Source organism: Amblyomma mixtum, chromosome 5 (assembly GCF_055824585.1).
Source record: "Amblyomma mixtum isolate Tamu chromosome 5, ASM5582458v1, whole genome shotgun sequence".
Lineage (NCBI taxonomy): Eukaryota > Metazoa > Arthropoda > Arachnida > Ixodida > Ixodidae > Amblyomma > Amblyomma mixtum.
In genome coordinates this window covers 9,465,574-9,490,837 of record NC_143016.1, presented here as the reverse complement: position 1 = coordinate 9,490,837, position 25,264 = coordinate 9,465,574, and the positions used below count along the sequence as shown (strand labels likewise).

The window sequence follows — 25,264 nt, the reverse complement described above, 5'->3', positions numbered from 1 at the left end:
AGCCTTGAAGGCAAATTTTGGCCCCACACGCGGACATTTGATCGGATGTTTCTATTTTTTTCCTCTCTAGACATGACGTACTTTCGCTGCAGAGCAAGACATGTGAAATATTACATGTTAACAAATCGAGCACACAGGGGTAGGGAAATGATGGGTTTGTGATGACATACAAATGAAGGAATCCAGCAGTCACTGAAACCAAGGAAATCATAGTGTAATGACTTTTTTTTTAATGTGTGGTGTTGATCAATGGGAAATAAATAATTAAATTATTTCATGGCTGGAATATAACTGACTAGAAAGTAAAAAAAAAAAAACACGGGGCCGGTGAGATCCAAATCCACGACTTCCGAATTTAGCATAAGGTGCTCTACCAACTGAGCTACGGTGGCGGCTGTCCAAGCTTATAGTTTTGGGGGTATTTATGTTGCGTGTAACTTAAAGGGGCTCCGAAGGGGGCTCTAATAAAGTTGCGGTATGCCTGGGATGTTAAAGCACACGCTTCACGTATATCCTTCAGCAAGAATTTTTTGATGCGCTTTGTAGAAGCCGAGTTTTCTCTATTCAGAGTTTGAATTTCAGCGTCTTCGCGCCTTTTCCTCTCCTCTCGTCACTTTTTGCTCGCTTAAAGGTCGGTGCTCCTCCGCCGGCCCCAGCGCCGAGGTTGGAGCTTCCTAACCCACCGAAGCTACGCAATGGCCGCGGCCGTGGCATAGCGCTCTAGAATACCAGTAGCCCTATAGCCATGGTAGCTGCCTGACGTCTAAAAGAATTTAGCCAATAGCCATCCCTTAACTATACTATACACAGCAGCAGCGTTACGGAGCAGGGTGCGAGTATGAAAAAGTCGCCGGAAGAGGTTCCCCAACTTTTTCGTGTGATTGTGGGGTCTCTGCTACTTGTAGAAGTGTATCATTTGTCTCAGGTGCTCATGACAACATAATACAGTGATTGAGCGAGTTGATGTACACCCTCGGAAGGTGTTTCAGAGCCCCTTTAACCTTGAGTGCTCCCCAGCGCCACCCTCGTACATAGCGGCAGACGTAGTACGTCCTGTGTTAGCGCGAGTGTCACAGCTACAGCTCCACATGTAAAATCACAACCCTCTCGACCAATCAACACGCACAGTCGACGATTACGCTGAATTCTTCACTGCACAGGAAGGACCCTTAATACTCTCATGTTTAATATTTTGCCTGTGCGTGTAACAGAGAAAGCAAAATATACAGTTGTGCCCCATTAGCATGACCCCGTTGATATAGAAGAGTAGAGTTAGACACATTCTGAGGGGACCAAACTTTTTCCATGTATTTTTGCCTTGTTAATATGGAAACTCGCTGCCCATACAATGGACAGAGGAAGAATGCAGTCTACTGGGGTCTACATAATCTTGTTGCGTTAATATGGACAGCAATTAGAACAAAATCTAGACTTCTACAACTAGATATTTCCTTCCGTGTATTCACACTGCTGAACATCCGCAAAAGGCAGCATAAAAGTAGAAATGTTAGAATATTGGCTTTGTTTCCTAGTGTTATGGGGCCCAGTCGACGTACCTTACCATGTCATATTGCATGAATGGTTGCTTGGGATACTCTCTGCAGCTGTATGCCTATTTACTATAGTTATGGAATGGCAGCCTGTGGCATCTGAGCAGTCGTAATACGATAAGTCAGCATGCAACGAGATTCCATCACGCATCTGACAGACCACTAGGTGCTTCAAACTGCATCACATTATTTTAAGAATAATAGCAACCAGGATTATGCAGTTGTAGCTCCCAAGATTTTGTCCGATTTCCACTTCACTGGCTACACTATGCACGCACACACACGCACGTACACATGCATGTACGCGCACGCACACCCACATTTTGTTCTTTGGCATCTAGGATCGCAGAGAAGCCACTGTGACAGCAACTGCCACTGCATTTGTCTGATATGTGCAATTTTTGCTGAATGCACTATACGAACAGAACTTGTCGAATTTTGAACATAGTAGCAGGGGAGCTTTATATTGCCAGTGATTTTGAGTGTGTGAAATGGGAACTTATCAGAGATATTCTAGTGCAACCACATTGTTTCATTCCAACGAGTCCACCGGCTAGAAGATGATGCAACGTCATTGGTTTTCATGTGCAAGCCACCTTGGCAAGAGGCTGAACTTGATCACAGACTAGTTACCAAAGCTATCACACACATTCCCTTTCAATAGTCCTAGTTCAGCCCAATATTTACAATTTTATTCCATTGAAACACCTCGGAGGTCTTAACTTCAATGGATAGTTCTTTCACCTAGACCTGTGGTGTATATTCATCCTGCGGTGCAATAAACTCGTATGTCGTTCCCAAAACCATCCAAATATCTCACCACCAAAACTCTTGTCTCAGAGAAGGGCGGGGTTGCTTGATCAGAAAGCAAGACTCAATGACAAACATTCGTTCAGATAAATTTATTTTTGCAAAAGACAGCACACTCACATCACACATGATGTTACTCATTACAGAGAAGAGTTACACCCAGCTACTCAAATGGATATAACTCAGACAACCAAATATTTACATCAGAAAAATGCTTTCTTTATATACACAAGTAACCCCTACAAGAGTGGCTAGCTGAGGCAAACTGTATCAGCAATTCCCCTCAATGCAGCACACGTCCCCTGAAAAGCCCGGATGTATACAATTGCATACACCAGTGCTAGTGAGACCCACCGGACCTTGATGACTCCCACTCAAAAGTGACAGAAGTGACCTTTCCATTGGCAAGTAAGCCTGTGAACCTGTGAAAGACAAAACAAAAACAGGGTTTAAAGAAGCACTCTGGTGTTAAACAACAGTGTTGTTTTATTAAGCACAAAATTCTAATACGTGGGGTCAACTGCGTCACATCCAAGCTCTCACGGACCAACACCCAGACACAAATGTCCACCACCAGTTGCAAGGTAATGAACCAAAAACTGTGCATAACCGCCAAGCAGGAAATCCAAACATCAACCTATCAATCTCTCGGTTCTAAAAAAAAATGCACTACACTTGAACCTTGTTACAACGAACCTTAAGGGGCCTAGTGATTACTGTGCTATAGCCGTAGCCTGTGTTAATCGAGCTTCCATGGGGAATCATCATTTCTTCGTAATACATATCCATTATTTTGCAACAAACCATTTGGTTATAACCAGGTTTGACTGTACTGAAAAAGTCAGGAGCCCATCAGAGCCAGCGCGCACTTGCAGGACTGCGTCTTGTGTAGCGTTGTAAATGTTCAGACCTGCAACGGCAGCGGTTACAGCTGTGGGCATGCAATGATCAGCACCTTTTACTCTTCTTCCACCTTCTTGCAGTATGTAACTTTATGACCCTCCATTAAATCATAGAGGGCTTGAGCACAAGACAGTTATGAGTTTAGGAGACTGGATGGCTGTGCAGTACTGCACGAATGCAGTCTGAATGCCGGGACCACATCTCAACGCTGCTGCTTTCAACACTAGCAGTTCTTTGAAGCCATCATGGTCTAAAACGCCATTACTAGGCAGCTCAGCAACCAGACCAAGTGAACAAGTGGCATAATTCAATAATGAGAGCAATAAATGCATCTGTAAAGTGTGGGCAAGACAAGAGAAAAACATGTTCTTTCTCATGAATTCATACAGGATGTTAGCCAAGAGAAGGCACAGAATGAAAGACTTCTGGCCAACAGTAACTCAGATGACCTAAACTAACCAAGTAGAGCCAACTGTTGTGTTACTTCAGGAGAAAGGTACCAAATTCTTCATTTTTGGTAAACCTCCAAACAGTTGATCATGATCAAATGTCACAAAGAAGTGGAAACTGACAGTGTGGCAACAAGAGGCGGTTACGAGTGTGAAGACATTCACGACCATCAATTCACATTCCCAGTGACCGCTGCCACCACTGCCCATGCTGTGAAGTTTTGTGAAGGCCTTGCATTACAGCAGATGTCATGCACTTGAACTAATCCAAGTGAAAGAAGAATCAAGTACTGCGCCTAAACATTCTATTCAAAAGAACCCATCTTCAAACGCTAGCCCAGCATAAAACTTGAGTACAAAGACATTAGCAATTCAGCTGGAGAAGGTATTTTAACAATGCCTACTACAAAAAGAAAACTACGAGAAGAAGGAACTGTGATTATATTCAGATTCAGTGGCCAACCCTGAATTTAATGGGCTTAAGATAATTTGAGCAAAGTCAAGCTTACCAGTGAAAAAAAATTTTAATTTTCTTACCTAGAGTGCACCTCTTGGCCTCTTCCAGTCTGTGCCAGTTGTGGAATCACCTGGCCGCTTTGGGTTCGGGTACACGTATGACACGGCGCCTAAAGGACAAAAAAAAAGGCACCAAAACCCAACAAACCCACACAAAAGACAAACAAAAACCAATCCCAGAACATTGCACAAGTCCAAAGTTCAGCCAGCAGAATGCAAGGGAACAGCAGTCACATCAAGAGATCATGAGCAAAAAGCAAACCGAAAAACAGCATTTCAACATTTTCAATAATGTCGATCCGACGGCGACCATGGCGTGCAATAGAAGGAAAAAAAAAACAGGTGGATGTTAGTTGCAGATGAGACGGTTTCCGAGGCCATGTCCGATCCCGGAAGTTTCCATCAACAATCCAGTATTTTTCATCCCACATGGTGGATGATGTTGCACAGCAGATGGGTCATTGAAGATTCACAAGGCACAGCCAAGTCAGCAGCAGCAGACATGAAAGAAAAAGATATGTCAAAAGACGGATCAAAACAAAATCTCGGGTATCCAGAAAAAGAAAAACTTGGAGGCCTTCTGAAGAACGTTCTTAAAGAAGAAAATGCGATAACATTTAGTCTAATGTTCTCTAATATCTAATGAGTGTCTAATGCTCTTGCGATTTTCCTGCCAAAACTCCAGTTGGAACCAGTTCCAGCGCCCTAATATGGTATGCATGAGTCATCACCTACTAGAATGTTGGAGTAGCTTCCACTGGATTACCAAATGAGAGTATACTAATCCTCATTAATCTACCTTAATCCATTTTCTGGGACCAGCCTACTTCCAAAATTTAGGGGGTTCTTAGGAATTTTTCGGAGTGGGCCAGCTTCCAAATATTGCAGGTCTTCACATTTTCAAAATGATGACATCACGACCTAATTATTCACATTCACAGATCCCTGGGAGTCCTCATACCACTCCTGGCACAGTGGTGCAACGGTTAAGCGGTGCACCGCTGTCCAGGCAGGCGGCTGTTTCAAACACAGCCACCACACCAAAGGTAGTCACATGACCTCTCTTGACAAATCAGGAAATTTTGTGGGGAATTTCGCTCTCTGAGAGGTGAATTGAGGCCACGTGACTCTGATGACACCATCAGGGAATTGACTAATCAGGGAATTTCATTACGGAGACCACAGCCTAGATGCTACCGCATTAAAATATGAAGTCAGATCAATGTAACAAATAGTTATGACTAGTACAAGAGTAAAAATGAAGTGGGAGTGCAAAAATATGCACGGACACCTTTTCCACTAATGCCTCCAAGGCGGACAAGAACAAAGGTGATTTCATTTGATTATTTCTACACATTAACCTTCATCCCCAACTACAATAGTTTGCAAAACAAAGTGTCATAAAACCTATTCTGACGATGCACTTTCGACAGTCTGCAGAAGCTGCATGTCATGTGAAACTATACAGAGGTCCATTCCATGAGTCCTTGTGCACAAGGAAGATTCAACAAAGCCTGAACTTCGTGATGCTTTGCACTCGCATCAATGTTCACAGCTAAGAGAGTTTCACATCAGAAAAAGCTAAACCCAGAAAAGAGTAAAAATTTCCCCCTCCCCCTCTTGCTGCCAACCCAGAATTTTGGGGACGGTTAACCTCCCAGTTCTTGGACTTGCATTTTCCATCACTGACCTTACAAGAATTTATTCTTAAACTGACCATTCAGCTGAACTGCTGAACAAGTCATATCTTTAGTTAAACGATATGACTTTCTGCTTTCTACATTGTCTTTAAAAGTAAGCAGCAAATATACATTCAGAAAGCAAAGCAAATTTTTTTAACCCCAAATGCACCACAAACAAATTCAAGAGCCAGAACTGCATCTACAAAAAAAAAGGGGGGGGGGGGGGGGAAGGAAAACAGCCTGCAGATTCAAAACCTGAAAAGCAAAGGGTCTGTTATTCTTGCCCGTGTCCCCTCTGCTAAGAAAAGCAAACTGCATTTGTTAGAGAATGGCGTCATGACCACAACCCCACCACCCTCCCTGGCCCTGAAGAAATCCATGTCAGAGAGCTGCTTTCATGCAGTTGTTTCTCCGGTCCAGAAACGAAAAAGCCAACACGTTAATTAACTCTACAGGTGCAGAAAGTCAGAGGAATGCTTAGCGACTTTTACTTTCACACAGAGGTTTGTTCATGGACTATGGAGAGCTTTACTCATGCTTAGCTATCCCAAGACTGCAAGACAGTGAAATGCTGCACTGAAGAAAAATTTCCAGCCTTTGTGCAAAACGGCTCAAATGCATCTCTTGGGCCAAAGCAACCATGTTTTCCTAAAAGGTTCTACAGCTCTACAACCTCACAAACCAACTGCATGAAATATGTAGTGTTACAAAATTTACGCCGACTTTTGGCATGCTTCACAATATACAAAAAAAGTGACTATGAAAAGAAACCTCAGGAGAGTTCATGCTTGTCTATGTCCAGTTTACGTCATCTCTTTAGCGCTGTTGTTTAGATCCTGAACCATCAGTCCTGATCTCAGTTCATCGGCCTTGTTGAGGTGCTAAGGTAGTGTTTCACTCTGCGATGCACTTCAATGTAATGCTCATAAAACCACATACATTGCCCTTAAAAGTGGGACATTCAAGGTAAGAACCATTAAAAAGTTACAGCAAAGAACATCTTGTGCAGTGGTATCTTTTTGTTAAGATAGCAAGATGTTGTACGGAACAGACAGGAATACATGAGGTGATTGCGCAGCTTGCCTTCAATCAGCACCGTAGGAAATAGCAGCAGCAGAGTGGAGACACACAATACAATTATGCTGAGACTTACCCCAAGAAACCCATTCGTACATTGGGTGGTTGATAAACAGCCTGTCCATTTCAAGCATCCAACGTTTATGAACTTCCTTTCACATGACATGGTCAAATGCTTAAAGGGACATTGAGCACAAACTGAAGTTTGCCTGTATCAAGAAATTACTGCATCATAACGACAAAGAAGCTACGTTCACAGAAAATGTAGCTTCTATTAGCTAGGAAAGGCCAAAAAATAAAATACAGGCATCAACATCTAAAGCCGAATGAGCAAGTAAACTGCAGAGCATCTACAAACAGTTGAGGGGGTGTGGATCGCAGAAGTTAGGTTACATTGCTATAGTCATCAAAATGGTGATCACAGGGTTCTTTTCTATCTAGACGTCATGAGTTTCAACTCAGCAGCGGGAAAATATATTTATGTACTAATTTTCTTGGCAATAAATGCATGTTTTTCTGCCAGACAAACAATTATTTTTACTCAGAACAAAAATTGGAGAGTTGTTCCTGGTGTCCCTTTCAAGCTTTCGATTACCTTAACGACAAATGCAACTACGCAAAGCGCTTTTCTCTGATCTACCTCAATTTTCTGAAATCCTCCGACTCTCCTATTCACGTCAGCAGAATACAGTCAGCCAAGTCCCAACATATCTCAGTAGTACAGGTCAAACAAGCAATCAACAATAAAACTGAACACAAATTGTGAAGGTATATCTCAAAATGTCTAGCAAAGGACAACAGCTCAACCGATTCTTCACCGTGACTTACCCAGGGGCAAGCTGGCCCTTGACGACAAGCTCTTGGTCTGCGACGGAGGTGGCATTATCTCCCAGTCTGCCTTCTTAGTGCTGCTGGCTGCTTTTGTTGAGAGGCTGGCAGAACTACCAGAGGAGCCAGTCAACGAAGTGCTGGGCAACGATGTGCTGCTGCCACCAGCCCGCAATGGCGGTTTTGCGAGGATTTCGTACTCCCCTTCGGGCAGTGCAGAGGCCTGGTAACTGCTCAGATACGATGACTTGGCCTGGGGTCGCAAGCTTCGGTAGTAGAGGGGGGTAAGGCTGGACAGTGCAGCTGAATGAGATGACGAAGACTGTGTAGTAGCTGTCTGCTTAGATGCAGCTGCAAGTGCTGCTGATGTGCTTGTATCAGTGACGGTTGTGTAAGTGGTTGACGATGGAGGTGGTGTGGTTGGCTTTGAAGGCACAGATGCAGCTGCTGCGTCAGCTGACGAAGATGCCCGTGCCGATGGGAACAGAGGCGGAGGCACGGACATGGGTGGTGGTGGAACTCGAAACCTAAAAAAAAAAAGAAGAAAATAAAAAGATGGTTACTAACCATGAATACAAAAATGATAAAAAGCCACACTATCACCCACACAGAGTTTGTGTCTTCAGATCTGTTAATAAGGACAATACTAGTTACACAAAGAAGGGTCTGTACACTGCTTTGCGACAGTACCCAAATGCTCTGCACTGGCTCTCCATAAAACAGCAAACTCCTCAAAAACGACCACTTGCCTCCAGCCATCATTTGGGTTATAGTTGGGTGGTGGCACTGATGTGTTCGTAGGCGGAGGCATAGTTGTGTTGGTTGGAGGAGGCACGGTAGTGTCTGCAGGTGTAGCGGACACAACAGTCTGGGCAGCAGCAGCAGCAGCAGCAGCAGGTGGCACAGCCGTATTCACAGGAGGTGGCACCGTCATGTTTGTCGGCGGGGGCACTGACATATTGGGTGGTGGCACAGAGGTGTCAGTTGGTGGGGTCACAGCAACGTTTGCTGATGGCAGAGATGGGCTGGTAGGTGATGCAACGGTGGCCGACATGGCGGAAGTTCCCACGGCTGCCGGTGTTTGCGCTGTAACTGGCAAGATGCTTGACGGAGCCGGCACAGTGGCAACTTGTGGGGCAGGAAGCGATGGTGGTGGAACATCGTACTTCTTCTTAGCAGCGTACTGCGCATACTGGTGTCGCAGGTGAGGGTACACAGTGGCTGCAGAAATGGCTGACTGCAGTGGTGGTGGGGGAACCGTGACCTGTGGGTCACCAAAAGGGTTGAAGGGTCTTTGTATGATACTCCGCAATACAGCATATTTGCTTCGACATTTAGCACTTCAGTCACAACTCTGGCTCTGAAAACCAATGTGTGAGATAAAACATAAAGCTGACAGTATAATGTGTGGTCTGTAACTAAAGTAAAAATTATCATGAACAGCCAAGATACCAGGCACACAAGGTATTTGAGAACACTACTCACTACTGCTATAGACAGCAGCTCTCATTATATCTATCTAGGCATGCAGCTTCGTATAAGTTAACACTTATATGATTCATCTAGTAGTGTTTTTTGCTCTTCTCTCGGATGGCATTGTACAGTTTCACGCAGGAAATAAAACACCATTTTGTCTGTGTCGTCCTGGCCGCAGACCATAGCAACTTGGAAATTTCCACCTTCCTGAACGAGCCAAAGTCCTTCGTTTACAAGGTTCAGAAAGCTGAACGAGCCAAAGTCCTTCGTTTACAAGGTTCAGAAAGGATTCATGGAGACACAGCATCTGTGGTGAAGAGGAAAAGGCACAGTCAGCAGTAAGATGATGTCAGAACGCCTTATTTTCTCCATCAGCTGCAAGCCATTGCAAGTGGTGGCCCAGGAAACTAGACGAGGGCATTGAAAAGGAGCTCCAGGTGGCCCAGTCAATTGTCAGGCTTCGATGCATGTGGACTCGAGGTACCATTCCTATGTCATGAGGAGGAAACAATTCATGTCCGATCAAACTTGGCAGAATTGTCTGCACCGGTCCAAGCGGTTGTTGAGCAAGCTGAAGATCCCTGAAGAGCATGGAGTGCTGTTTTTTTTTTTTTTCCCGATGAAAATAACTTTGACCAGGACCAAAAAACTAACGACCGTAACAACAGGTGGCTTTGTACAAGCCCTAATGAGGCACCTACCAAGAGGCACACGAAATTTTCGTCATCTGTGATGGTGCCAGCCATCATTAGAAATGAGGGTGACATCACACCACCACACTTCTTCAAAGAAGGACTCCGCGTTGATACGGCTGTGTACATGGAGGTGCTTCACACGCTTTATTATAAAGCCTTGGACAGAGGATGTGTCAAAAACCTTGTGTCTTTCAACGAGAATCGGCTGCAGCTGACACCACCTGCTTTACCCAGGAGAGGCTGGCTGAGAACTTCCACAACTATGTCACTGCCAACTTGTGGCCTTCTAGCTTTCGAATAAAATCCGCTGAAATACTATATCTGCAGCGTCGCTGATAGAGAGGCCAACAAACAGCCACTTAACACAAAACACTCACTGAAGGCCACAACTGCTGAATAAATGGCCAATGTCTAAGGACCACCCAATCCAAGCATGCAGCCATTTCCAAGGCTGAGTTGAATCGGTTATTGTTGCTGATAGTGGTTTCATTGAATAATTTTTTACATAAACAGTAATAGAAGCAGCTCCCAAAATTTGGTGGAAATATATCTATTTTTGCCTGAGATATGGTTATGTATCTGAAGTCAGCATCATGTTCTCAAATACCTCGCACACGTAGTATGCCGGGTGTTTTTATTTTTTTAACCGTTTACAGATCAGTTTTTTAGACCCTGCGAGAGACAAGCCAGTGCGGTCTCTGTAGGTGGATAGTACAGCACAGCAGACATAATATATGTGACAGAGCTCAGTGATTAAACAATTAACTAAAATTAACTAATCAACTTGTTTACTTTTGATTTCAAGGGCCACCATTATATTAAGAAATTGAAGGCTGTCAACATAGAAGCTCAGTCCAGTTTTTAAATTTTCTTTATCGGCAATGAATTTCAAAATATTTAATGTCAAATATACACATTTTTTTAGCTCATAAAGTTGGCTTCCCGCAATACACATTTTTTAAAATGGCGTCGCTATTGTCGCGGAAATTCAGCTAACTGCTTCTGCGGCATAAAATAGACAAATGGCTTCCGTATTTTGCTGTATTAAAAATGAGAGTGACGCCATTTTAAAAATGTGCATTGCGGGAAGCCAGCTTTACTAATTAAAAAGTGCATATTTTTGACGTCGAACATTTCGAACTGTATTGCCGATATAAAAAATTTAAAAACTGAACTCGGCTTTTATACTGACGGCCTTCAATTTCTTAATATAATGTTTGCCCTTGACATCAAAAGTAAAAAAGTTGGTTAGTTAATTTTAGTTACTTAACCCTTTAAACACTGAGCTCTATCTCGTACGTACTAATGTTTACCTTGCTGCACAATCCACCCGCACAGACTGCACCAACGTATCTCTTGAAGGGTTTAAAATAACAATCTGTAAACAGTTAAAAAAACACCCGGTATACTAAAATGCTCCTCATTACATTTACTGCACAAGTAAGCTGAACTGGGCTAGTCGGAGCAATTGCATCTTCGAAAAACGTAGCGCGAAACACAAGACACAGGTAAGGTGAAGACAGGACACGAGCGCTTCTCACGACTAAATTTTTATTAGGAAGGATAACAGAATATATACCACAGATATGGAGGCGAAGAGAAAGAAGGAAACAACAAAATAACAACTCAAAAAACAAGAACAAGACGAGAAGATAAGAGGTCGGCGATGGACGCAGGTACATAGCATTGCAATATAAAACACGTGCACAGTTACTTGACAACCGATTGGAGGTACACAATCTCACTTTTTGTTAAGGCGATCGATGCGTCACTAATACACTCCCCCCCCCCTTTCGCGATATAGAACGCTTCAATAATCTCCCTTGTACGTTGGTGATATGCCCTGTCAAGAACAACAGTCTTATCGAAAAGGGGGTGACATTTACAATCCCTGCAATGCTTCGGTAAATTTTCAAGAGCTGTTGGCGTCAAAGAATTTCTGTGTTCAAACAGCCGGACATTTAGACACCGCCCGGTCTGCCCTACATAGAATTTTCCACACGAAAGAGGAATCTTATAAATCACCTCTTTTTTACATGGCACGAACCTTGATTTGTGATTAACATGGCAACGATGATCACTTTTCAATCCCTCTGCTTTCGCTCTGACCACCGCACACAATCCAGATAACTTCACGGGAGCTGAGATTACTGTGCCCACCTCGTAACGATTGGCAACATTTCGTAACCCATGTGAAAAACGATGTACATAGGGCAAAACGACAGGTTTCTTTTTCGCGTCGAATAACATAGCCTTCTTGGCATCCTTGCCCTTGAGCCACAACAGGAGTTTTTCGCAACTAGTGCTAATCAACGAAAGCGGATAACCGGACTTAGTCAATCTATTAACTTGTTCATGAAAACTTGTGGCTATTTTATCATGGCAAGACTTAAGTAAAGCAGAGCGTAAGCATGAGGAGACAATTGCATTTTTTACTACTTTAGAATGCCCGGAGTGAAAATGGAGTAAAGGTTTAGAAGACCTAGGGTGGTAGCCCCAGCAAAGATGCTTATTGCCAGAATGAAGAGATAAGTCAAGAAATTGAAGAGAGTTTTCATTAGGCAATTCGAAAGTGAAACTCAAACCTTGACCACATGTCTTAAATACCTTTAAAACGTCAACGACCGAGTGATTGAAACGATCAGAGGGAAGAAGAACCAAATAGTCATCAACATACCGAAAAATGTTCAATGATAGGCCGTCCAGATTCCTCTCAATTGTTTTGTCGATTTGGCTAAGGAAAATGTTTGACAGAACCGGAGCTACCCGTGAGCCGATACAGAAAACGACCCTTTCCAACCCACAAATGTGGACTTCAGGTAGAATGATACCAATTCCAAAAAGGAATCCACGGGCATGCCACTATGATTGATGAACCGCGCCTCATCATTGCAGTCGCAGATGCACGTCCGAACACTTTGCAAAAGAGCATCGTGGGGTATATCATAGTAAAGATTCTCCACATCAATGCTGAAAGCCCGGAGCCCCCTCGTGTCGGACGTCTGTAGGTGCTGGACGATCTTCTCCGAATTAGGTACTAGGAACGGGTCATCAATTTCTAAGGCCGAAAGGCTCCTAAGCAAGAAGCCTGAGATGGCATGTTGCCATGAGCCCGCTTCAGACACGATCGCCCTGAATGGAAAGTCAGGCTTATGTGTTTTGACTGAGAAAAAAATGTCCAAATGCGACACTTTTGCGCCCTTGACAGCTTTCGCTAGGCGAACCATCGACATCTCTTCAAGCAGAGATATCGCCCTCTGCTTGACCTGGGCTGCTTTTTTGGTGACCTGGTGAAAATTCTTTTCCATTGCACCGTTGGCTTTTTCCAGATACATATCATTGGGCATGACGACAAAGAAGCCCTCCTTATCCGAAACCAGCACCCTTAATTTTGAAGAGACCAAGAAATCAGCCAAACTTTTGATTGGGGACTTACATTGCTCGACGTCACATGTCCTAGTCACAGCATCTACACACTCTTCCACACAGCGAGCCCGCACATCGTCCCGTGTCCGAGCAGAAATGGACCTCACCAATGCCAGTTTGTCGAAGGGGTTCAAAGCTGGTTGGAAGGCGTATTTCGGCCCAAGTTGTAGTGTCCTCAGGTGTTTCTCAGGGAGGCGCTGATTTCCTAGTACGATCACCTTTTCTTCCGGGGGTCGTTTTTTCTTCTTGCCAGGAAGACGGATCCGCACCGACGCCCACAGAAATTCCGTGGCCTGCTCCGCAGTCCGGCACCAGTCACGGTAGGTAGGAAGGTAGTTCGGACCGTTGAGTTCGCACACCAGACGAAGGCAGTCCTTGTAGTGTCTGACTTGTCGCCACCACTCGGAACAGAGGATGCGACTGACACGGCGAGAGTGTCCCACAGACGGCTTCATTGAACCACACATACCATGGAATTCCGGGAGAATCAGGCCTTGTTTGGAGTACCATGAATTGCCATTTGTGTGGTTAAAGCAAGAACTGCTTCATGGTACTCCAAACAAGGCCTGATTCTCCCGGAATTCCATGGTATGTGTGGTTCAATGAAGCCGTCTGTGGGACACTCTCGCCGTGTCAGTCGCATCCTCTGTTCCGAGTGGTGGCGACAAGTCAGACACTACAAGGACTGCCTTCGTCTGGTGTGCGAACTCAACGGTCCGAACTACCTTCCTACCTACCGTGACTGGTGCCGGACTGCGGAGCAGGCCACGGAATTTCTGTGGGCGTCGGTGCGGATCCGTCTTCCTGGCAAGAAGAAAAAACGACCCCCGGAAGAAAAGGTGATCGTACTAGGAAATCAGCGCCTCCCTGAGAAACACCTGAGGACACTACAACTTGGGCCGAAATACGCCTTCCAACCAGCTTTGAACCCCTTCGACAAACTGGCATTGGTGAGGTCCATTTCTGCTCGGACACGGGACGATGTGCGGGCTCGCTGTGTGGAAGAGTGTGTAGATGCTGTGACTAGGACATGTGACGTCGAGCAATGTAAGTCCCCAATCAAAAGTTTGGCTGATTTCTTGGTCTCTTCAAAATTAAGGGTGCTGGTTTCGGATAAGGAGGGCTTCTTTGTCGTCATGCCCAATGATATGTATCTGGAAAAAGCCAACGGTGCAATGGAAAAGAATTTTCACCAGGTCACCAAAAAAGCAGCCCAGGTCAAGCAGAGGGCGATATCTCTGCTTGAAGAGATGTCGATGGTTCGCCTAGCGAAAGCTGTCAAGGGCGCAAAAGTGTCGCATTTGGACATTTTTTTCTCAGTCAAAACACATAAGCCTGACTTTCCATTCAGGGCGATCGTGTCTGAAGCGGGCTCATGGCAACATGCCATCTCAGGCTTCTTGCTTAGGAGCCTTTCGGCCTTAGAAATTGATGACCCGTTCCTAGTACCTAATTCGGAGAAGATCGTCCAGCACCTACAGACGTCCGACACGAGGGGGCTCCGGGCTTTCAGCATTGATGTGGAGAATCTTTACTATGATATACCCCACGATGCTCTTTTGCAAAGTGTTCGGACGTGCATCTGCGACTGCAATGATGAGGCGCGGTTCATCAATCATAGTGGCATGCCCGTGGATTCCTTTTTGGAATTGGTATCATTCTACCTGAAGTCCACATTTGTGGGTTGGAAAGGGTCGTTTTCTGTATCGGCTCACGGGTAGCTCCGGTTCTGTCAAACATTTTCCTTAGCCAAATCGACAAAACAATTGAGAGGAATCTGGACGGCCTATCATTGAACATTTTTCGGTATGTTGATGACTATTTGGTTCTTCTTCCCTCTGATCGTTTCAATCACTCGGTCGTTGACGTTTTAAAGGTATTTAAGACATGTGGTCAAGGTTTGAGTTTCACTTTCGAATTGCCTAATGAAAACTCTCTTCAATTTCTTGACTTATCTCTTCATTCTGGCAATAAGCATCTTTGCTGGGGCTACCACCCTAGGTCTTCTAAACCTTTACTCCATTTTCACTCCGGGCATTCTAAAGTAGTAAAAAATGCAATTGTCTCCTCATGCTTACGCTCTGCTTTACTTAAGTCTTGCCATGATAAAATAGCCACAAGTTTTCATGAACAAGTTAATAGATTGACTAAGTCCGGTTATCCGCTTTCGTTGATTAGCACTAGTTGCGAAAAACTCCTGTTGTGGCTCAAGGGCAAGGATGCCAAGAAGGCTATGTTATTCGACGCGAAAAAGAAACCTGTCGTTTTGCCCTATGTACATCGTTTTTCACATGGGTTACGAAATGTTGCCAATCGTTACGAGGTGGGCACAGTAATCTCAGCTCCCGTGAAGTTATCTGGATTGTGTGCGGTGGTCAGAGCGAAAGCAGAGGGATTGAAAAGTGATCATCGTTGCCATGTTAATCACAAATCAAGGTTCGTGCCATGTAAAAAAGAGGTGATTTATAAGATTCCTCTTTCGTGTGGAAAATTCTATGTAGGGCAGACCGGGCGGTGTCTAAATGTCCGGCTGTTTGAACACAGAAATTCTTTGACGCCAACAGCTCTTGAAAATTTACCGAAGCATTGCAGGGATTGTAAATGTCACCCCCTTTTCGATAAGACTGTTGTTCTTGACAGGGCATATCACCAACGTACAAGGGAGATTATTGAAGCGTTCTATATCGCGAAAGGGGGGGGGGAGTGTATTAGTGACGCATCGATCGCCTTAACAAAAAGTGAGATTGTGTACCTCCAATCGGTTGTCAAGTAACTGTGCACGTGTTTTATATTGCAATGCTATGTACCTGCGTCCATCGCCGACCTCTTATCTTCTCGTCTTGTTCTTGTTTTTTGAGTTGTTATTTTGTTGTTTCCTTCTTTCTCTTCGCCTCCATATCTGTGGTATATATTCTGTTATCCTTCCTAATAAAAATTTAGTCGTGAGAAGCGCTCGTGTCCTGTCTTCACCTTACCTGTGTCTTGTGTTTCGCGCTACGTTTTTCGAAGATTACATTTACTCCTTCCTGCGACCTACATGACTGGCCCTTAACTATGCAACATTCACATCCAAGTCTCAGAATATGCACATTTAGATAAGAGCAGTTTGAGAGAAAAAAATGTGTGCAAGCAACAATGAGGATTTAGCTACTTGCATATAATCCCAGGTCCTTCTTATGCACTTCAAAGGAACAGTCTACTGACTTGAAATGAAATGCAATTTTTCAATGTGGGCACATCTCTTTCCTGTGGCAGTCGATGTCTGCAAGCCCTGACACAAAAAACACAATGACTGCTCAGCTGCCTGGACAGCAGCGGTAATAATGAACATTACATTAAAGGCCAAACCACAAGGCAGCTTTTCTTTGGCATCGCATCAACATCTCATATACCAGCTTTGTCACTCGGCGCTCGCAGGAGAGGGCAACTAAACACGAGGGCACACAAAGTGGCGTCTCTAGACAGGGGTGTCGAGAGATCGTGGAAAAAGGCGTTCCAATTATCCACCTGTCCATAGCTGATCGTCCAATTCAGCGGCGATAGGAACCTACTGCATGGGCAAGGGGGGTAAAGCACAGGGACAGAGCGAGCGCTGCTGTTGTAACAGCGGCGTGAGTTAATGCGGAAGTCGCTACTAACGCACAGCTAGTCATTAGTCCCCAACTAAGAGGTACCGTATTTTCCGGTGCACAAGACGCACCCTTGTATAAGACGCACCCGCCATATATGCAGGCTGTCATTGAAAAAATTGGTATATAAGACGCACCCGTGTATAAGACGCACCCCATTTTACCCAGTTAGGCTAGTGAGGCTTAATTAAACGTGCTTATTCGACCATCGCAAAATGTACCGTATGTGTGAGAAGTTCTTAAGCAACGCTAAGTGATCGAAAAAGGCAACACTCACGCCATACCAGCCCACGTTTTAGCACAAAACAAAAAAAGCGAAAGAACTCTCTTTATGTCCATAACAATTTATTTTTACATAAAACCTTCAAAGTCTTCATCTTCAGATGCGGTATCGAAAAGGCAACGCGTCTGAAGCATTCTCTTCGCACTACGTACTTGCAAAGGGTGACTAAAAAAAACATCGGCTTCTCTTGGCTTATCTTGACAATGGCGAGAAACGCGACTGTCGCCATCTTTTGGCATTTCACATTACCTTTGCTTGGGGCCTCCGAAACGGCCGCGGTTTAAGATCCCGGAAGCGGTCAACGCCGCCGTTTCATGATAAAGTTCACCTAAAAAAGTAGCGCACGGCGGTCCCCGTATTGAAGTATTAACCATGTTACAACCGCGTTATTGGTAGTAATATTTTTTCGGTGAAAAAAGCTTGAACGTGAATCTGAGTAATTTCTGAACTAAGCAAAAAAAAAACGAAAAATTCGCATATAAGACGCACCCTTGTATAGGACGCACCAGCAAGATTTTTGAAAAAAACCCGCGTCTTATACACCGGAAAATACGGTACTCCTAGACCCAACGCCGACATCTGGCCTCTCCAGATATCTGCGTCCCCCTGCGTCACCTCACTCCAAAAGCTGAAATTTTGCCTCCGGCGACGCCAGTAGCGAAGGCACTGACGCAACGATGAAGAAACGTTGCCTTGTGGTTCGGCCTTAACTGAGATGCGGAGGTTTTATTATAACACACCAAGGTGTTCTTAAAAAAAGCTATCAATAAAATAGGACAGGCGACAACCATCGCAGCTACCATCAACTGTTTTTTTTTTTGCTCGTAGCAGTGCTGATGATAGAAGCATCACCATCAGCACAGTGGCAGTGTGCTTTTTCATAGCTCAAAATGATGAAAAAGCAGAGTTAAAACGTGCAAGAAATGGTGACTAGTTGCAAGAGAAAAAAAATAACGGCATCTGAAATTTCATTCAACAAAAATAAACCTTAGTACTGCACTCAGTCCTTCACGTAAAGTGCAGTGTGTCCACTTCAGGCAAAATAGCCCAACTGCCACCAAGACTACAAGTCTGTGCAGACTGTGACTTTCTTCGAAAATTTAAAATATAAATTCTGTTCAGGGCAAACTTGCTACAGTGCCGTGATTAGGTGCTACAGCCTCAGGTGCTTTAGCGCTACACTGGCAGCCTTGGCAAGAAAACGTCCCCTGACGATACACCCGCTGTTATTTTAGTGTTGTGCAACATTCCCCTTCGGCCAATGACTGTTAGATGCAGCCACTTCTTCCTGCAGCGGCATCAACCAACCAATCTACAATGGTAGCCCACATGCACATCTCCACAAAAAAGCACTTATGCGACCACTTGGGAAAGTGCTGAAATTTTTGTGAGCTTAGTCATCAGCGGACACTAAGCAACCTGTTTCAAGTAATGACTTCCATTTATGTTTAAAAGTTTAGTAATCTGCAAATTTTAGCCAGGAAATTATGCACTTTCTTCAGTAGCGGCCTTCTGCCTCTTTACTGACACAAATGCAAAATCTAGTTTTGAGATCACTGCAGCACTCGCTGTGGGCTGCAAAACAAACTGCCTAGTTCCTGACCAGCACTTTGGCACCAACGCACGGCATTAAGACAGTCAGTTTCAGAGACTTTCCCAAGCCCTAACCATTCTGTTTGGTGCCCACTGCCCAACTTCCCGAGAGTGGACAGCCTATCACGCAGAACTAAGAATAAATAAGTAAAGGCACGGTTCAAACAGCAATGACACTGAAGTATCTCTGCCCGCTTTGAGAACACGCTGCCACCACATCGATGAACGCACCTGATAGGGCTGCACAGTAGCTGAGCTGCACTGTTGCTGAGCTGAAAGCTGAGCTTGAAGAGCGGCTGCCTGTGCTTGCTGTTGCTGAGCTTGCTGCAGCTGTTGCGCCTGTTGCTGCTGTTGGAGTAGTTGCTGCTCCGCTTGCTGCTGAGCCTGCTGAATCTGTTGCTGAGCCTGCTGAATCTGTTGCTGCTGAAGGTGCTGTTGTAGCTGCTGTTGCTGTTGCTGCTGGAAGTGCTGCTGAAGTTGTTGCTGCTGCAGCTGTTGCTGTTGCAGTTGCTGCTGTTGGAGCTGCTGCTGCTGCTGTTGCAGTTGCTGAATCTGCTGTGGCTGCAACTGAGCCACAGCAGTGGGAGTCGCCATGACAGCTTGCGTCGGGTACATTACGGCCGCCTGGGTCTGAGGCAGGGCAGTCACGTAGCTCACACCTGCAGAGGAATCCCCATCGTACTGCAATCAGTCTCCGAGCACAGGATCAGTCTGTCGACAAGCAACTAAGTGAGAGAAAAACATCACACATGCACCATCTGGCCACAAAACTCCAAGCACAAAATAATCTCGCCGTGGAATGAGAAATTGTACTGGGCATGCTTTTGTGCACAAAAAATAAGAACATAGAAAAATCTGCAAACATTGTGCTGTGGGTCATAGTAGTACTAATGTACGACCACCAATTTTTAGCTTTCTTTGTACATGAAAGCAATGTAACACTCCATTTCCCCATTCAAAACTCAACTAGGCTCACATAGGCTTAAAGGCAAAGGCAAAGGCAAGTAACAAGAGAGACAAGAGAGACAAGAAAGATAGGATGCACTAAATGTCTCAGAGGTAAAACTCCCATCTAAGGGGACAACCAGCTTTGAGCAAAATTATTAAAAATTTTTTATGTACTTGCATGCTATTTTTTGAGCATATTAGAAGCAATTTTATGGCAACTTACTAATATAATATGTATTCTGATATATATATTTCTAATATTTATATATTTCTAATATATATATTTTTCCTCTGAATCTTGTAAAAAGGCTGCAAATTCAAGAAATATGGCAGACCAAACATTCATTGTGTTCCTACTGGCATGCTACAGGTCAAAACCTTCTTATAATTTTATTTACACAAAGCAGTAAATTTGCTTTCGAATTTCTGCAATGCAGAGTCCGTTGACATGTCTACAGTAAGAACAGATTTTCATGAAAGGAAATTAAAATTAGCAAATTTGAAAAAGAATGCCTTGGCCTGCACTATGGTCCTAGGAGTGGAATAAAACAAATGGGGTGAAAAACAGATAAAACAGTCATGAAGAAATATGCTCACAACTTGAATAAACAGCGCGAACGAAGACGAGCACAAAAGACAAGAAAACGGACAACACAGCGCTGTGTCGTCCGTTTTCTTGTCTTTTGTGCTCGTCTTCGTTCGCGCTGTTTATTCAAGATGCTTAACCAACTAGCCCGCCAAAAAGTGTTATGCTCACAAGGCAAGTATCAAGGCAGAAAACTGTAACAGAAAAAAAAAGGCCATTGTTCGAGCATTTTCCAGCAATGCAGAGCTGTACCGGCTCACGAAACAATTTCTTTAGAATACTTCCTGGTCGATTTCAGCAATGAAATTTCGGGACAACATAAAAAGATTAGGCATGCAAGTGGACACAGCAATTTTCAAAAATTATCCGGAAATTTTTTTGGGATTTCAAACCTGCGTCGTCCCCCTTAACGAAATGCTTTTCTGTGACTAGTATATCTAAGAGGAGAACATAAAAAGTGCACAGCAACGAACACCAGAACAGGACCAATTAAATGTGCAACAATGTATATAGCTGTCAAGAAAACTGCAATCCTTTCCGAGCATTGTTCTGCTGCCATTAGTACGCCTAATTCGTTTTTAAAGCGACAGCACATTAAGGCACATTTCCTGCTTTGGAGGCACTAGTGTAAAAAAACAAAGGGGTGCGAGAGAAGGTTAGGAGGAAAGCTGAGCACCAAGTCTGGATCTCTGGCGCCCTCTGCGCTGATCTAGCGCTTGCACGACAACAGCCACTCATCAGATTCGTGGCGCGCTCTGCGCACAGTGGTGCACAACACCACAACAAAACAGAAAAATCGAGAAGACATGCTGCAATAGCTGAGGTGCAATGAAGAGGATCACGCAAACTTCTGTCAGAGGATGTGTCACACAAACTTGGTAACAGTTGGCCAATCTTTTTTTTTTTAGCAGATGTTCACACTTAGAGAAGGCATTACATCCCTTGATTTAAGCAGGCAGTCCCAAAAACCTTCAAACCACAATACCAGCAGACAGACAGCTTATCAGGCTGCTCAGGCAGCCAAATAAACAGAAAGGTGCACCAGGAAAGAAAGTTCCGATCAGGAGATTTGTGACAGCACTAAGAAGAAACACAAAGGTATGCAAGAGCAAAGTCAAGTAAAGGTCATAGCACAGAGAAAGATTGGGACCATGAAAATATGTACGGAATGACAGCCGTAAAAAAAAAAAAAGAAAGCCAGAATCCGATTCTCTTCATGCGCCATTATGATGAGGTCAGAAATACTTTAACAAGAACATTAACCCTCAGCAGTCATTACCTGCATTACATGGTTTGGTTTCTTGCTCTCAGAGAAACGCACAGTAAGCTTTACAATTTTGATGCTAACACCAACCGCATCATTTATGAGCTTTGTATTATAACAAAATAAATTCACCCAAATTCAACGAGATTGAACGGAACATTCGTGGAAAAAACATTTGTGCTCTTCAGTCAGAATAGACAGAGTTCAACTGATTCCAGTGAAGCTAATCAAGGCAGAACAGACACAATGGTTCCCACCCAGACATATAGCAAATACCAGGGAATGCTTCATCAAGCCTTTGATGTTAGCAACCAAGCATCATCACCACTAAGCCACCACAGTGGCTACCTCTGAAGCTTGTGAAAAGGCTGCAGAGTTAACGAAATGTACACGGAGGTCCTACTGGCATGCTATAAGTCATGACATGACATTCTTATAACTTTTCTTTGCAAAGCACAGATTTTAGTTTTTTTTTTTCGTTTTAGTGTCTGTTACATATCTAGAGTGAGAAAGAAAAATTTCATACAAGTTCAAAATTCACAAATTTGATAAACAAAAAATTCCTTGACCTGCATTATGGTCATGGGGTACAACAAAACAAACGGGGTTGAAATAGATAAAACAGTCATGATGAAATTTGTTCCGCAAGATTAGCAGCATTTAGGCAGAAAACCCCAACCCCGGAGGAAAATGCTCACTGTTCAAGCATTCCCTGCAATTCACAGCTGCTGCAGTTCATAAAACAATTTTTCAGAGCACTTCCCGGTCGATTGCAGCAATGAAACTTTTGGACAGCATAAAAAAAAAGAGGCATACAAGCCGATACAACATTTACCAAAAAATTAATTTTTAGGCCATTTTTGGCCTAAATCGTCATCACGGAGTTTTCGTCTTAAAAGAGACGGCCACTGTCCAAGTTTTCACCAAATAATTTTTACTTTTACGCAAACGGTTTTTGGCAGTGTTGGGAAGCCATTCGATAATGCTACATTCACATAATTCGGACATATTTTTCACTCCCTTAAATCCGAATTAACACGGCTTAACTGCATTCATATGCTTTTTCTTCAGTGTTGCCACCAGCTATATGTTTCATCAAGTGTTTGTGAGAAACACCGCAATCTACTAATGAGTTTTCAGGTACTACCTACGCATTGAAATTTTTTTTAAAGAAATGGTGGGCCTGTAAAGATGATTCAGCGAGTAATTAATAATTCTAAGTGAGGCTAGCATTATACTATATGACATCCGAATCACCTCAGATGTATTTGTTATAAGTAAGGCACCTACTAATTTTCTAAAGCAGCAGAAAATTTTTGTTTCCGTGAAATTCGATGCGAGACATCAAATAACGCTTGAAAATGCACCTCACTTTATATTCTGAACCAAGGTATGCAATAGTGTCAAGTCTGTTTTCTTTCTTCAAGCTTTTTTTCAAAGCAACCTTCACCACCGGGCTTTAAAAGCCAAAGGAAGCCAGCTTTTTTAATGAAGTGCGCAGCATGCAAGTGCAAAGGAGAAGGTCGTCATGAATATGGAAAGAGGTCGGTGCATCTCAGTGAGAAAGAGAAGGCACTGAATGAGTTGACTGGAGCAGGGACAGCTAGAAAGGACAAACAGAAAAAGGACTGGGCAACTCAAAACACAGGGTAGCAGGAGCACAACGGTGACGGTGGTTGCTGCTGCTTGGGAGGCTCTGTGCATGAAGGTACTGGAGACTGAGGCACTGTCTTCTAAATAACGTCGACATATCACCGATTATCTCAGTATGCCGTACACGTTTCTTTAGAGGACCCTTGGCCTATGGCCTACATAAAAAGTTTAACATTGCATTGAAACTGCAATATATTTATTTAAAAATCCTCCAGAGTTCTGAAACTTCCATCTCAATTTATACTAATATAAAATAAGATAAAACAGTCATACTTCCATCACACTCCAGTATGCTGATGTCCATAATAGGAATGGCATAAAAAAAAATGAGAATGTGACTGCTAACACACAATTCCTTGAAAAATGCTTAAATCCACTGGAAATTAAAGGCCTCAGTTATAAGGAAGTCCAACACAATGTGCACAAATTTTCATTATAGCAAGAACTTGTTACACTAACACTCTCGTAGCCTCTTATTAACTTAACACAGCATAGTAAAAGTAAAGCTTTTTCATGCTTTCTTCAGATGGATGCTCTACAGCTACGACAAAACTGAAAATGCAAAATTCAATGCCAAATCAGCTGAGACGGTAGTGTGCACAGTAGTGACAACTTGTAGACAAAATCTTTCTATCACTCGAATAATTCAGGATATAAATGTGTGCACTCAAAGTATTTGCACAGAAATGAACAAGAACTGGGCAATTAATTCTCCACAACACCCAGGCTCAAGAATAAAGGTACATACATATGCTTGTACTCAAGTGTACTCAAAACGTACTTGTATTCACACTTGTACTACTGGGGAAGAAGTCTTATGTAACAACACACAAAAACCACAACACAGTTCATATTTCAACCCCATTCACACACACTTAACTGCAAATTTCATCAACACTATTCTCTCTACCTTTACAATAAATGTCAATGTCAACACAGCAATAAAAACCTCGAGTATCTGCCAGGTACGTTACCAGGTGAAAATATCTTTAAAAAATTGCCTTCTCCTCCCATCAAAAACACCAGTAAATTATGAGAGAATGTGGAAATTAAATTATTCTGAATATTTCTGCATGAAATATTACAATATTTTGTGCAGATGGGTAATTGATGGAGCGAATACTAAAACAAACAGTTAAAGTATCTCTACTACATTGAATTACAGAAATTTCTACCCTTCATTCCAAATCTTAATTACCAAAATTTTCTTTCTTAACCAAATTGAAGAAAGAAAAAACTTCACATGCTAACATGATACCCATCTCTACAAAAAGCAAAGTAAGGAAATATTGCAGGAATGACAAAACATGTGCAAACAGCTAAATTACTGCAGTTTTTCTATGCCCTAACGGACCTGAAGTCAAAGCTGATGTCATAGCCTCCGTTTGGCTGTTGAAACCGAAACAGCCTGTGAAAAAAATTCAATTACAAATTATCTACCAGTCACAAGTGAATCCCATGCTCTGATCCACGTTTACAAATGTCTGCATTTACAAAAAATCCAAAATTTAGTGTCTGCATTCCTTCAAGTTTGCTATGCATTCTCCAAACGTCAGCCAAACAAGAGGTCACACTCTTTAAGTGCTATGCTGTTTGCCACTGTACTATGCCAGCATAACATTATTCAAATACTCACATTCCATATCCCCACAGTAAACGCTGACCCCACCTAGCAGATATGCAACAAGCTTACCCTGGCGTAAACAAAAGGAGATAGGCTTTCCATGATTTGATGGCCTCATGCAGGAACCAAACAAGTGTGACAGTGAAATGCGCAATGAACACACTAACAAGTCAGTCCTATGCACAAGTATGCACCCTGCCCTGAGCAATGGCATGATGCCACAACTTCGTGGAATTTTTTTCACCACATTGAGCACATTATTTTACACTTCT

General features: G+C 43.4%; 1 protein-coding gene across 2 annotated transcripts in view; it reads right to left on the bottom strand.

Moving 5' to 3' along the window:
- Window positions 1-2,437: 2,437 nt before the first annotated feature.
- The window catches only part of LOC149341296 (uncharacterized), a 42,454-nt gene continuing 19,627 nt past the window's right edge, over window positions 2,438-25,264 (bottom strand). For both annotated transcript variants that reach the window (XM_089543321.1, XM_089543322.1), the window contains 5 exons: window positions 19,149-19,576; window positions 8,565-9,079; window positions 7,816-8,342; window positions 4,250-4,338; window positions 2,438-2,782 (listed from right to left, as the gene is read on the bottom strand). In XM_089543321.1, coding sequence (XP_089399447.1) covers window positions 4,250-4,338; window positions 7,816-8,342; window positions 8,565-9,079; window positions 19,149-19,576 — 1,559 coding nt within the window. In that variant the 3' untranslated portion in view covers window positions 2,438-2,782. The remainder of the gene's footprint in view (window positions 2,783-4,249; window positions 4,339-7,815; window positions 8,343-8,564; window positions 9,080-19,148; window positions 19,577-25,264) is intronic.